The sequence below is a fragment of the Oncorhynchus kisutch genome, linkage group LG24, assembly GCF_002021735.2.
Source record: "Oncorhynchus kisutch isolate 150728-3 linkage group LG24, Okis_V2, whole genome shotgun sequence".
Lineage (NCBI taxonomy): Eukaryota > Metazoa > Chordata > Actinopteri > Salmoniformes > Salmonidae > Oncorhynchus > Oncorhynchus kisutch.
This window is the reverse complement of record NC_034197.2, coordinates 35,673,524-35,687,281: the sequence shown is the minus strand read 5'-3', so window position 1 is coordinate 35,687,281 and position 13,758 is coordinate 35,673,524. Positions and strand designations below refer to the sequence as shown.

At 44.5% G+C, this 13,758-nt stretch overlaps 1 protein-coding gene across 3 annotated transcripts in view; it reads left to right on the top strand.

Moving 5' to 3' along the window:
• Positions 1–11,285, top strand: part of LOC109868911 (rho GTPase-activating protein 39) — a 152,232-nt gene extending 140,947 nt beyond the window's left edge. The window contains exons 7-11 of one of the 3 annotated variants that reach the window (XM_031803599.1): positions 936–1,135; positions 5,990–6,081; positions 6,388–6,557; positions 7,755–7,937; positions 7,979–11,285. In XM_031803599.1, coding sequence (XP_031659459.1) covers positions 936–1,135; positions 5,990–6,081; positions 6,388–6,557; positions 7,755–7,937; positions 7,979–7,990 — 657 coding nt within the window. In that variant the 3' untranslated portion in view covers positions 7,991–11,285. Of the gene's footprint in view, positions 1–935; positions 1,136–2,779; positions 2,930–4,582; positions 5,305–5,989; positions 6,082–6,387; positions 6,558–7,754 lie in introns of those variants that run through there. The other 2 variants (XM_031803602.1, XM_031803601.1) reach the window with 2 other exon arrangements.
• The last annotated feature ends 2,473 nt before the right edge of the window (positions 11,286–13,758 follow it).

The following is a 13,758-nucleotide window of genomic DNA, read 5'->3' as shown; positions in this document are numbered from 1 at the left end:
TGTGGAGTAAAGGTGGTCTGGAGTTTTTTTCCCTCTGGTTGCACATGTGACATGCTGGTAGAAATGAGGTAAAACAGATTTATGTTTGCCTGCATTAAAGTCCACGGCCACTAGGAGCGCCCATGGCCTTACACAGCTCGTTGAGAGCAGTCTTAGTGCCAGTCGGTTTGTGGTGGTAAATAGACATCTACAACAAATATCAATTGTAAATAGTATGGTCTACAGTTCATCTTGGGGTATTTTAACTCAGTCGTGCAGAACCTCGAGACTTCCTTAGTATTACACCAATTTAACAGAGGGTAGAGGATGATTATTTACGCATCGCCATAGTTTTATCAGGGTACCCGCACGTCCGCCTCTATGTTGTAGTTAATTTTTCATCTGAATGTCGGGGATTGGGGTCAGGGGTAAGCAGTATGTGCCGCTGACTCATTAAAGTAGAAATCTTCATCCAAATCGAGGTTAGGGATTGCTGTTCTGATGTCCAGAAGCTATTTTTATGGTCATAGGAAGCGATGGCGGAAACATTATGTCCAAAAACAGTTCAGATCTGTGGGGGGAAAAAAACACACAAAATAGCAGAATTGTTCAGGACCCATTAAAATGTCCGCCATACATTCCAGCGCCATTCTTTCTTTTAAACCTTATTTAACCCCTCGGAGCTGCTGAGTTGGAAGCTGGGCTTTAAACATGGCTGGGTGTCTCCTGTCTACTTCTGTATATGAGGGACGTGACCTACAGTTCAGCTGTGATTGCAGTAGGGAAGTTACAGTAGTGTGAGTGACTCCACCTGGGCCTGACATAGATAGACAATGTACCTAGATATGGGTCGGCTTAAAACCAGTTCTAAGCTTACATCAATAGACTTTCTAGAGCTGTGTTTAGGGACAGGTCACTTTTTCCTACTCACACCCCCACCCCCTCCCCCCTCACAGGGTCTGAGGAAGCCCACCCTGGAGGAGTTAGACCAGGGGAGGAATGCCATCGTGACCCCTTCCTTGTTCGGCAGTGCCCTGGAGGAGATCATGGAGCGCCAGAGCGAGCTGTTCCCGGAGCGCAGGCTCCCCTGGGTGCAGGTGCAGCTTTCTCAGTGCGTGCTAGCCCTGGGAGGGGCCCAGACAGAGGGAATCTTCAGGTGAGGAGTCACACCACATCACCATCACACCACACCAGGCTCGGCTCCTGGGAGAAGGGGTGGGCGTCATGGTGGAAGGATAGGGGGGAGAAGAGCAATGTTGGTGGAATTGGATAGACTTTGGGTTCCAGAAACGGTCTCTACAGATGAGGATCACTTTGAGGGGGTAAGTAGCGTTATGGGGTAAAGAAAGACAGGCGTGCATCATGGGAGAAAATACAGTATAGCCATCCCTGACACACATGGTATGCAGAACCAGACTGGGTCTGAGCCATTGTTTCAGCAGTAATTAGCAGTACAGACAGACAGAACTCTTCTGCTCCTTCTCTCCAAGCCCCAGGCCAGCAGCGTTATAGGACCAGCCTCATCAGAGACTCCCATTGGTCGGGAGGGGAGGAAGTGAGGCTCTTTCTCCTCTGATCTCAGGCTATGTTAATCAGTTAAACAAACACCCTGTCTGGTTAACCTGTGGAGGTTAATCCTTACTGACTGGGCTGTGGAGAAAAAATGGAGGAGATGACTGTAACCCGTTCTCGCTGATTCAGACCCTCTCCTGGGGCATCGGTACAGACTCGGGCCCAAGCCCTGCTCATGGCTCAGACAGACTGTGTGGTCCTACTGAGAAATGGTAGTTCAAACAAACAGTAATATGTTTTGACATTACCAAATGATACAAATTCACAGACTAAATCCCTGTCACACAGCAAATAATGAAAATCCACCAAATGAATCTTTTGGCCGTTCATGTTTCAGATAAAAGCATCCGATGATTAAAGACATTGTTTTATGCCTGTGTATGTGAAAGTAAACACAATGGGCAGAGTTTCCTCTTTCTCTCCCATTCTGTTTGTATTGAAGTACATTTAGAGCCCAGTGTTCTGCACACCATCTCTGTGTAAGTTCCTCTTTGGCTGAGGTCTCATCACATACTGACAGACTGTGGATTGTACATAAAACAAAACAGGAGATTATGTGAGATACTGTAAACATATTTTAAGACAGTTCCCTTTTTGTCACAGTTCTCATTTTTGTCACTCACCCCTTCAGTCTGGTGTGTGATTTGAACATTGACAGGAATTCTACCCTGACAGTTTTTTTTTTTAACCCTGCTGTCAGAGGATTGTCTTTACTTTTGTTTTCTTATTGAGCATCACGGTTTATTTATTTTTACTTGCCAGGGATCCCGGTGTCAGGGGAATGACTGCCATTATCCTTGTGGCTCAGTGATTTTGCTTTGTTTTTTTAAATCCTTGGCACAATCAGTCCCCATGTAAAGGATACCTCCAGACGTGTAGCACTTCTATGTCCGTGTCTGCGGACATGAAACACCTTTCTCACTAATTATATCTGAGTGGTATTGTATAACCATGTCCACCTGGGATCATATATCCCCAATATGTGTGGACTAGACCACGGCAACATGCTGAAGTGATACCGTTGTTGCCCCCAGAGCATATATTAAATACATTGGTCTTCCCTGGGCAGCTTCAAGAGAAATGTCACAGCTGCTCTCTTTCGCTATAAATGTTAATAATTAAAAGCAAACCACAATATCCAAAATGTATAACAATTTCAGGATGTGGAGGACAGCCCCGTGAAGGTATATCCAATTGATGTGAGAAATATCAAAATGTCTGTTTGTAGCCAGCACTTTCAGCCAGAGGATTTTGAAACGGAACTGAAGTCTCAACTGATGGAGTTGGTATGTCGTCGGCAAGTGATGCTGTTCCATGTTCCCTTCAAAAGGCATCCGATCAGGCAACATCAGTGCAGCAGAAAAGAGGACAAGCTGAGGTAAGGTAGCTAACGTTACCTAGCTAGCTAGTGAACTAAACATATTTATCTAAACCAAAATCGAGCTAGCTAGCTAGCGAACTAAATTTATTTATCTAAACCAAAATCGAGCTAGCTAGCTAGCGAACTAATAAGTATTTATCTAAACCATAATCTACCTAGCTAGCTAGCGAACTAAATGTATATCTAAATCAAAATCGAGCTAGCTAGCTTTTGTTCCAGCCCTACTCTAACACACCAGGTTCTACAGCTCAACTGCTCAACGGGACCTTGGTAAGCTGACCCTGGTGTTTTTGAGCAGTGCTGGATGGAGATGTATGCACGCCCAATGACCTAGCTCTTCAGATGGAGAGTTGACCACGTGTTTTATACAGTAACTGTGTTGTATATTTTATTTGAAGGCATTCCTTCACGGTGGTATCGTTAATGTTGAGTATCATTATATTGAGCTGGTATTGGTATCGAAGTAAAAATTCTGAACACTTGATATAGCTAATGATTAGCCCATTGGGGTAGCCTAAACAAATGCAGATGGGCAAACCCATGCTTCAGCCATCTATAGCCTAGCCGCTATGCTACTACATCCGTCAGACTACAGGAGAATGTTCATGGCTGCAATAGCACACCTGCCTGATAATATGAGCCATGTAGGCTATAGCCTTTGGGGAAAGAGCTAGCCCTGTAAATACAACTTTTGTGGCAACATGGGCTCATTTCTGGAGATGAACATTGGCAGGTGTGTGCCGTGCTCAGACCTCAAAATTGGCATTGCATTGCAAGTGGCATTAAAATGGTCTTAAAAAGACTTCAATTCAACTTCCTGGAGCCTGCAGAAAGCCTTGATTCAACTTCCTGGAGCCTGCAGAAAGCCTTGATTCAACTTCCTGGAGCCTGCAGAAAGCCTTGATTCAACTTCCTGGAGCCTGCAGAAAGCCTTGATTCAACTTCCTGGAGCCTGCAGAAAGCCTTGATTCAAGCGCCGCACCAGAGAATAGCGACACCTTCTAAATGCACCTTCTAAAATCTGACTAAAATCTACTAAATCTATCCATGATTAGCAAATAATATACTGGAGCTAGGCATAAACAGGTATTGTTGTCAAAGTTGGTGTGTTTACAAGTAGGTTACAACTTCTACTGTAGTTTTGTCTCTATTATGACTGAAAGACTTGAAGGCGACATTGGAGAAAGGGAGGTATTAGTGAGGAGGGCATGGTGTGGGGTGACTGACTGGTGTCTGTTGGGGGTGGGTATTGTGTGTGAACGTTAGTATGCATGATCTATTGACATGAACAAAAAATTCACCAATACACTAAACTGTCTACAAGACAAGTGTTCCTCAAACCTTTCTAACCCTTGCAGTCAGTTCTTTGGCATAGGGGAGAGGGGCTGTTAGAATACCCTTCTAGACTATTCACTCTATTGGTGGCAGTGCTTGTCTACTCAACAACTGTAGGTGCTCGTACACAACTAGACTGTCGACAAGTCAACTCAAACTTTTCACAACTTTGCTAACAGCCCATCTCAATGGCGCACTCGGAGACAATAATGAAACAAAACACATACCAGTCTACTCTACCCTTTTTAGTTTATAGATGAACATGGTTTATTGTATGGTTACACATCCTAATGATCAGTCTTCATGTCTTTCCAGGAGACTTGCAGTCACAACAAATCCCCTGCAAGAGGTCGAAGGAGTGGGTGGTGAAGAAAGTGTATGAGAGGCTTGTCCACCTGACTGTGGAGTGCAGAAAGAACCAGACGCTTGTCCACCTGACTGTGGAGTGCAGAAAGAACCAGACGCTTGTCCACCTGACTGTGGAGTGCAGAAAGAACCAGACGCTTGTCCACCTGACTGTGGAGTGCAGAAAGAACCAGACGCTTGTCCACCTGACTGTGGAGTGCAGAAAGAACCAGACGCTTGTCTACCTGACTGTGGAGTGCAGAAAGAACCAGACGCTTGTCCACCTGACTGTGGAGTGCAGAAAGAACCAGACGCTTGTCCACCTGACTGTGGAGTGCAGAAAGAACCAGACGGTTGTCCACAAGGAGCCACAGCCCCCCAAACCCAACATCCCTACCAACATCGCCACAGCGCCAAAGCCTGCTAAACCAGCTGCCATTAACCAACACAAGAAGAGGCTCACCAGATGAAGAACATTTTGGAACCTGGCTGGAACATTCAACCAACACAACATCCATATTCAGTACTGATGAAGTAGTATAATATAGAATGCCTAGTATGCTCACAACTGCATTGTGGTATAAACATTGCTAGCTGTTGTAGAAAAGTATATAATGCGTTTTACTAAATGTACTGACAAGTGACTAAATTATTCCAGCTGCATCAAAAACCAATAAAAGTGTTGACTTCAATTTCTTGATCAATTCATTGTGATATTCAAGTCCAATGCACGGTAACATAGCTCCTGCGAACCTGTAAACTAGTACCGCCCCCGTTTTGAAAAGCCTGCCTTCGAGGGTGAGAACAAGGAAGTATGACTGTCAGGCTGTAGTCTTTACAAAGCCAGGGAAAATGAGTCAACCTAGGTATCCTGCAATGTCCTGGCAGATAGCAACATCGTTGAGACAAGTCCGGTGGCTCTATTGAACAATGATGACCATATCTACTCGCTGCCGGTGTGATCGATCAATCGGAGAAACACAAAGACCACAATAATTGCTATGAAACTTGACTCCACATTTTGTGGATCAGACAGCTGACTCAATCAACCAATGACATCAGTGGTTGAACTCTCCCAGCGAGTAAATTCAAAAATACAGCTATAGTGCATAATTATGTCTGAAACACCCTCTCATCACTCATAATTATGTAGGGAGACTGGAAAAACACCCCAACATACTGGCTAGTGGTGAAATGTCCTTTTAAAAGACCTGCTGCACCACCTAGTGGAGCATTATCACACTACAACAATCAATATCAACACTGTCATAATACTGTATATCAGCTTCTAGTCCTCCGTTAACATCGCTTTATCTCCTATCACTTCCTCGTCTGTAGCAGCTGTTAAACCTATCTGCTGTGTGTCTCTTCCCTCAGGGTGCCTGGAGATATTGACGAGGTGAATGCGCTGAAGCTGCAGGTGGATCAGTGGAATATTCCAGAAAACCTTGGGGACCCCAATGTCCCGGGTAAGAAATAAATCCCTCTCATTCAACAATAAAAACAAAAACACTAAATTCCTTCTCTTGGCTGCCTGTTTTGAATGGAGAAACTAACCTTTTCTTTGAAAATGTTGTCAAGGCTGTATATAGAGCAGTCTGCACTCCATCATGCCTGGGGGACAGCAGAGATGTGGGTTCTGTGTACAGTGGAAAAAGAGGGGGGGGGGGGCTTGGTTTTTATCTTTTTAGTTCTGGTAAAATGAAGTAAAGATTGTTCTCATATGTACAGGAAAATGAATCTATTTTAAAAATAAGAACATCTCTTTCCCCTAGCGTCTCTGCTGAAGCTGTGGTACAGGGAGCTGGAGGAGCCAGTCATCCCTCAGAGCTTCTATCAGCAGTGCATCAGTAACTATGAGGATCCTGAAGCAGCTATCAGAGTGGTACAGTCTCTGCCTGAACTCAGCAGACTGGTGCTCTGCTACTTTATACACTTCTTACAGGTAACACTCAGACATATAGACGGCTTGGTTGTTTAGCAACAAACCCATACTTGCGCAACCGTGGAGCAAAACAGGCGAGGGTTAGCTTAGAATCAAAGGCTTGTTGAAAACATGTAAACTACACCGAGTGTACAAAACATTAATAACACCATCCTAATATTGAGTTGCCTCCTCTTTTGCCTTCAGAACAGCCTCAGTTCGTCAGGGAATGGACTCTACAAGGTGTCTAAAGCATTCCACAGGGAAGCTGGCCAATGTTGACTCCAATGCTTCCCACAATGCTTCTTGATAAACACGGGAAATTGTTGAGTGTGAAAAACCCAGCAGCGTTGCTGTTCTTGACGCACAGTGTGCCTGGCACCTACTACCATACCTCGTTCAAAGGCACTTAAATGTTGTGTCTTGCCCATTCACACATACACAATCCATGCCTCAACTGTCTCAAGGCTTTAAAATCCTTTAACATGTCTCCCCCCCTTTATCTACACTGATTGAAGTGGATTTAACTGGTGACATCAATAAGGGATCATAGCTGTCACCTGGATTCACCGCATCAATCTGTCATGGAAAGAGCAGGTGTTCCTAATGTTTTGTACACTCTGTGTATATTTTCTCTCTGAATCTTTATTGAAAACATACATTTACACAATGAGCACTTGTTGTCTCTCAAATACATCGTTACAGTTGTTGGTTAGCTAGCTAGCTATTTTTTTTTTTTGCCATATTAGCATTGACGTGACAAGAGTCAAAACACCTCAAAACAAGACATGATGTCAATAACAAGATACAACGAGCTGAAACGAGCTACCTGCGATTCCCCACTTGTCATTGTTGCTAGCTACAACAACTCAAGACTTCTGCCGGCGTGCATATCGTTTTCGGGACATTGTCTGCTAACCCATCTATAGGTCTCTCTCTCGCTCGTCTACTCGTCTTTCTTTCTCTCCTCTCTTGATTGATTGAATTATTGGGGGGATAAACATGCACTGACTATAACCCAGGGGATAACGTGTTTATGTGAAATTCACTTGTTTCCAACGTGGTCCCTCTATAAATGTTTCATCTGTCACTGTATGTTTTGAAGTTCCACCTACATAATAACTAGATGTATTAGTATAAACACAACAAACACCACATAAATGTCTCTGACCTTGACTCTCACCCTAAACTCATCCACTCTCCCTCTCCCTCCTGCAGGTGTTTGCTCAGCCCGTCAATGTGAGTAAGACCAAGATGGACGTGAACAACCTGGCCATGGTAATGGCTCCCAACTGTCTCCGCTGCCAGTCAGATGACCCACGCGTCATCTTTGAGAACACGAGGAAGGAGATGTCCTTCTTACGCATGCTCATTGTTCACCTGGACACCAGCTTCATCAAGGGCCTCCTCTGAGGGAGCCAACTCTATCCCTCTTTATCAAGGGCCTCCTCTGAGGGAGCCAACTCTATCCCTCTTTATCAAGGGCCTCCTCTGAGGGAGCCAACTCTATCCCTCTTTATCAAGGGCCTCCTCTGAGGGAGCCAACTCTATCCCTCTTTATCAAGGGCCTCCTCTGAGGGAGCCAACTCTATCCCTCTTTATCAAGGGCCTCCTCTGAGGGAGCCAACTCTATCCCTCTTTATCAAGGGCCTCCTCTGAGGGAGCCAACTCTATCCCTCTTTATCAAGGGCCTCCTCTGAGGGAGCCAACTCTATCCCTCTTTATCAAGGGCCTCCTCTGAGGGGGTCATCTCTTTATCTGTCGCCACGCCCTGGAGAGCTGTACTTGTTCATCAGCCCTCAACTATAGCTGCTCTGTCTTTCTATCATACAACTCTACAACTGTCTACCACCTTATTCACAACAAGCCCTCTGTTCCTTCACACTTCTCATCAACCATATCACACCTCAACCCTAGATTCCCTCTGGTTCACGAACACCACAGCCGGAGAAACACAGACAGTGGACTGCACAGACAGTGGACTACACAGACAGTGGACTGCACAGACAGTGGACTACACAGACAGTGGACTGCACAGACAGTGGACTGCACAGACAGTGGACTGCACAGACAGTGGACTGCACAGACAGTGGACTGCACAGACAGTGGACTACACAGACAGTGGACTGCACAGACAGTGGACTGCACAGACAGTGGACTGCACAGACAGTGACCGGGTATCTAGATGGTTTTTCGTGCTCCGAATCATCTTTGGGACAAACTCACATGTGATGGTAGTGGGAGACTGTTTATCCGTTGGAAAGCAGGACATACAGTACACAGTGTTCTTGGGCTCGTGTTAATGACTGGAGCAGAATCAGTGGAATGGTATCAAACACACCGTTTCCAGGTCTTTGATGCCTTTCCATTTGCTCCGTTCCAGCCATTAATTATGAGCCGTCCTCCCCTCAACAGCCTCCTGTGCTACTGTTTCTGCTCCTAACACTGGACCGTGCTGGCGTGAGATTCAGCATGTGAAGAAGAGCAATCGCAATACGAGACAATTATGCACAAGAAGCATGTGTGCAGGGAAAAGTCCAGAGACAAATGTGTAAATATGATGTTGTTTTTATTATGGGGGGGATTAGTTCCTGCTTTGAGTGCCACATATGTATCTGACTGCCATGGTAGTGAATGATGATGTCTCATCACGTTTAGACAGAACCCACTACAGACAGAATCTGTATTATTCCGTTCTCTTCTCCTTTATTATGTAACGAGCAACGATGTCCTTCACATTTCATTTGGAACGCTTTTTTGACTCATTTGAATATGAATTCTGTCTGTGTTGCCAGAGCTGCAGGATGAGTTGATAGTAAGGTTTAGACTTCTCCACTGGCCACAGAGACAGATTTCCCCCTCTGGGCAACTAAACAAATATAGATGATAACCCATCAGTTGGGCAGAGATGTGTGTACATATGTGAGAGACAGAGTCTCGGATTAAAATGAGGAAAACACATTTCTATTCCCCTCAGCGGTGGAGTTGGGGGGGGGGGGCTAGGGAAAATCTGTGGAGCACTTTCTGCTGTTTTACTCCAGACAATTACATTTGACTTATTTTTGGAAAGGGCCAAAAATATTTTTATCCTCCCTTCAGTGGAACACAATTATACCTTTGATGGAGCTTGTAAAAATGCTAATTTTAGCTATTAGCAGGTCAGGGGGAAAAGGATGCAGGAGAAAAGGAGAGCGCTGCTGCCTGGACCTAAAGCCTTAGCCACGCAGACAGTGGTGGATTTACAGTGTAAGCCAAAGGGAGAGGCAATCTGGCAGTGGTTTTAGGGTCTGGGGGTACATTAGTTTAGTGCCATATAAAAAATAAAAAAAAGCCGATTTAGTATTTTTAGACAACATTGCCTAACAAGGACTTTCCTATTCCTCAAAATCGTATGCCACATAAGGAGAAGAGGGTTTAAAATCCATATTTCAGCTGTCTTAAGGGCCATGCGGTTTCCGTTATATTTAGCAGTGTGGTCAGGGTTTAGGTTTTAATGCCCCACATGTTTTCTCTGTGTCTACCTCATCTTAGTGATGGGGTCTGTGCTGCGAGGCTTGTGTGTATGTATACGCACGTGTACGTAAGTACTTGCACATCAGTGTGTGTGTGTGTTTGCCGACTATGCGTGTGTGTCAACTGTAAATGTGTGTGTTTGTGTGGTAGGAGTCTGTTCATATAGCATATACTCCGTAGTTACTGGAAGCTGGAGCCCCTAAATTAGAGGGTGTGTTTAGCCAGAAAATTGCATCTAGAGGTTATATGGTTGTTAACCCCTTTTCTGCACTCACAGCATTTACAGCGGCCGCTCCTTCGTTTCCTGCATTAATGCTTTACTGTTCGTCTTACGAAAACCCAAGCCACCAGAGTTGGGTACTCCATAGCCACATCAGAGGACACTACCCAGCTTTCTCCTCACCTCTAGCCAGCAGCGGCAGCTCTGAGGTGGGGTGGAGGATGGCTATGCAGGGCCAGTAGTTCTGGGAGTGCATGAGAGATATATACTGAGCCTGCAGAACGAGGAGGGAGAATTCATTGGCCAGCAGTCACTGGTCTATTGCTAAAGTTCTTGTAATTGTATCACAATGTGAGTGTTCTTCTAGAATCTATACACAGACCTTAAATAAAACAGCTGGGGACCTGTAACTCTTAAGACACTGAACTCCTGAAGCTCTGGTTTAACTCTTCTCCATCCTGTGTTCTTCAGTGGCTGATGATTCATATATATACACTATATATATATATATATATATATACACACAGTGTTATATATGAATAGTAGCATGGTCTTTGGTCACTGAATGTTCAAAACAATGACGGTTATAATAACATGATTCCACAATATTGTGAAAAAGAGTTCCATTCTTCAGTAATGTCATTATTCTTAGTTTGACATCAATGCTTACGATGCGAGTCAGCGGTGTAATTTCTTGATTTGATCAAATCAATTTTGACTCTTATTTTTTTTCCTAACTGGAATGAGTGTTGATAATGTTTGTTGGGATGATAAACTGAAGTGTGTCATGTTTAGACTGTGTTTGATGACAGTTACATGTGTGTGCCCCCCTGTCCATTGTGCTTCCTCTTCCCTGGCCCTCACATGATGGGTGCTATTGACTCGTTGTAAATATGCTTACAGGTCTTTTGGGTATGTTGGTGTGTGTGTGTGTTCGAAAACCAGAAAACCAGCAACGGTGATTGTGTGGATGGATTTATTTCATAAATAATTGAACAAATAAAAAGTTTGTCATTGCTTGTTTTATACTGAACAAAAATAAACATAACATGTAAAGTGTTGGTTTCATGAGCTGAAATATAAGATCCCAGAAATGACGTACGCACAATAATATTATTTCTCTCAAATTGAACACACATTTGTGTACCTCCCTGTTAGTGAGCATTTCTCCTTTGCCAAGATATTCCATCTGCCTGACTGGTGTGGCATATCAAGAAGCTGATTTAAAAACATGATCCTTGTGCTGGGGACAATAAAAGGCCATTCTAAAATGTGCCGTTTTGTCACACAACACAATGCCACAGATGTCTCAAGTTCAGGGAGCATGCATATGGCATGCTGACTGCAGGAATGTCCATCAGAGCGGTTGCCAGATGAATCCCAGTTTCAACTCTACCCGGGCAGATGGCGTCGTGTGGGCGAGCGGTTTGCGGATGTCAACGTTGTGAACACAGGGCCCCAAGTAACTTCACACAGCCATGGAAAAGCAGTGGGACAACATTCCACAGGCCACAGTCAACAGTCAACAGGCCACAGTCAACAGGCCACAGTCAACAGGCCACACTCAACAGGCCACACTCAACAGGCCACAGTCAACAGGCCACAGTCAACAGGCCACACTCAACAGGCCACAGTCAACAGGCCACAGTCAACAGGCCACAGTCAACAGTCTGATCAACTCTATGTGAAGGAGATGTGTTACGCTGCACACCAAATACTGACTGGTTTTCTGATCCATGCTCCTACTTTTTTTTAAAGGTATCTGTGACCAACATATTCATATGAGTATTCCCAGATCATGTGAAATCCATACATTTGGGCCTAAAGAATTTATTACAATTGACTCATTTCCTTATATGAATTGTAAGTCGGTAAAATCTTTGACATTTGCATGTTGCGTTTATATGTGTTCGGTGTATCTTGAAAAGATTAGTTAACAAGGGATGAGTCGAACTTGTGCAAGTCTCCCATTGACATCAATATGCATTTCAGGGTTTTAGTCTCTGGTGACCTACAGAAACATGGAGTAGATGGCCAGAGGCCAGCGCTTACACAATTTTGGTTGCGGGGGCCGAGGATACCATTAGGTCCATATGTTATGATAGAATGATGTCTTTCACAGCACCCAACACATCCCAACACTGTCACATCTGAACTTATTTGACAAATAAGCAGCATATGTTACCACAATCCCAACAGAGCCGTGGTAACTCTGTGTTAAAGCAAAGCTCTGGTATCTTCCTGGACTGCTGTAAGCATCAGGCCAAGTCGAGGAGAATAAGCAGCATATGTTACCACAATCCCAACAGAGCCGTGGTAACTATGTGTTAAAGCAAAGCTCTGGTATCTTCCTGGACAGCTGTAAGCATCAGGCCAAGTCGAGGAGAATAAGCAGCATATGTTACCACAATCCCAACAGAGCCGTGGTAACTCTGTGTTAAAGCAAAGCTCTGGTATCTTCCTGGACAGCTGTAAGCATCAGGCCAAGTCGAGGAGAATAAGCAGCATATGTTACCACAATCTCAACAGAGCCGTGGTAACTCTGTGTTAAAGCAAAGCTCTGGTATCTTCCTGGACAGCTGTAAGCATCAGGCCAAGTCGAGGGAGAATAAGCAGCATATGTTACCACAATCCCAACAGAGCCGTGGTAACGCTGTGTTAAAGCAAAGCTCTGGTATCTTCCTGGACTGCTGTAAGCATCAGGCCAAGTCGAGGAGAATAAGCAGCATATGTTACCACAATCCCAACAGAGCCGTGGTAACTCTGTGTTAAAGCAAAGCTCTGGTATCTTCCTGGACAGCTGTAAGCATCAGGCCAAGTCGAGGAGAATAAGCAGACCTGCAATAAATAAGTCTGCAAAATGCACAAAATACAGGAAACTGCCAAAATACAGGAAACATTTGAGTAAATGAGGGTTCTGGTGTGGGGTGCATTTTCCTGGCATGGTTTAGGTCCACTCAGCCCCTTAGAGGGCAAGGTAAACACCAATAAATACACAGCCATTCAAAGTGATGACCTTCAACCTGTGGTGAATCATTTCTATGCTGATGGGTGTGGTCTCTTCCAGGATGACAATGCTCCCATCCACAGGGCACAAGTGGTCACAACATGGGTTTGATGAGCATGTTAATGGTGTTAAAACCATATGCCATGGCTGTCTCATTCACCAGATCTTAACCCAATTGAACACTCATGGGAGATTCTGCAGTGATGCCTGAGAGTGTTAATCCATCTACAAAACACAAAAATATGGAATACGACACTTGTAGGACTATCCAGACACTTGTAGCATTCCAGACACTTGTAGGACTATCCAGACACTTGTAGCATTCCAGACACTTGTAGGACTATCCAGACACTTGTAGCATTCCAGACACTTGTAGGACTATCCAGACACTTGTAGCATTCCAGACACTTGTAGGACTATCCAGACACTTGTAGCATTCCAGACACTTGTAGGACTATCCAGACACTTGTAGCATTCCAGAC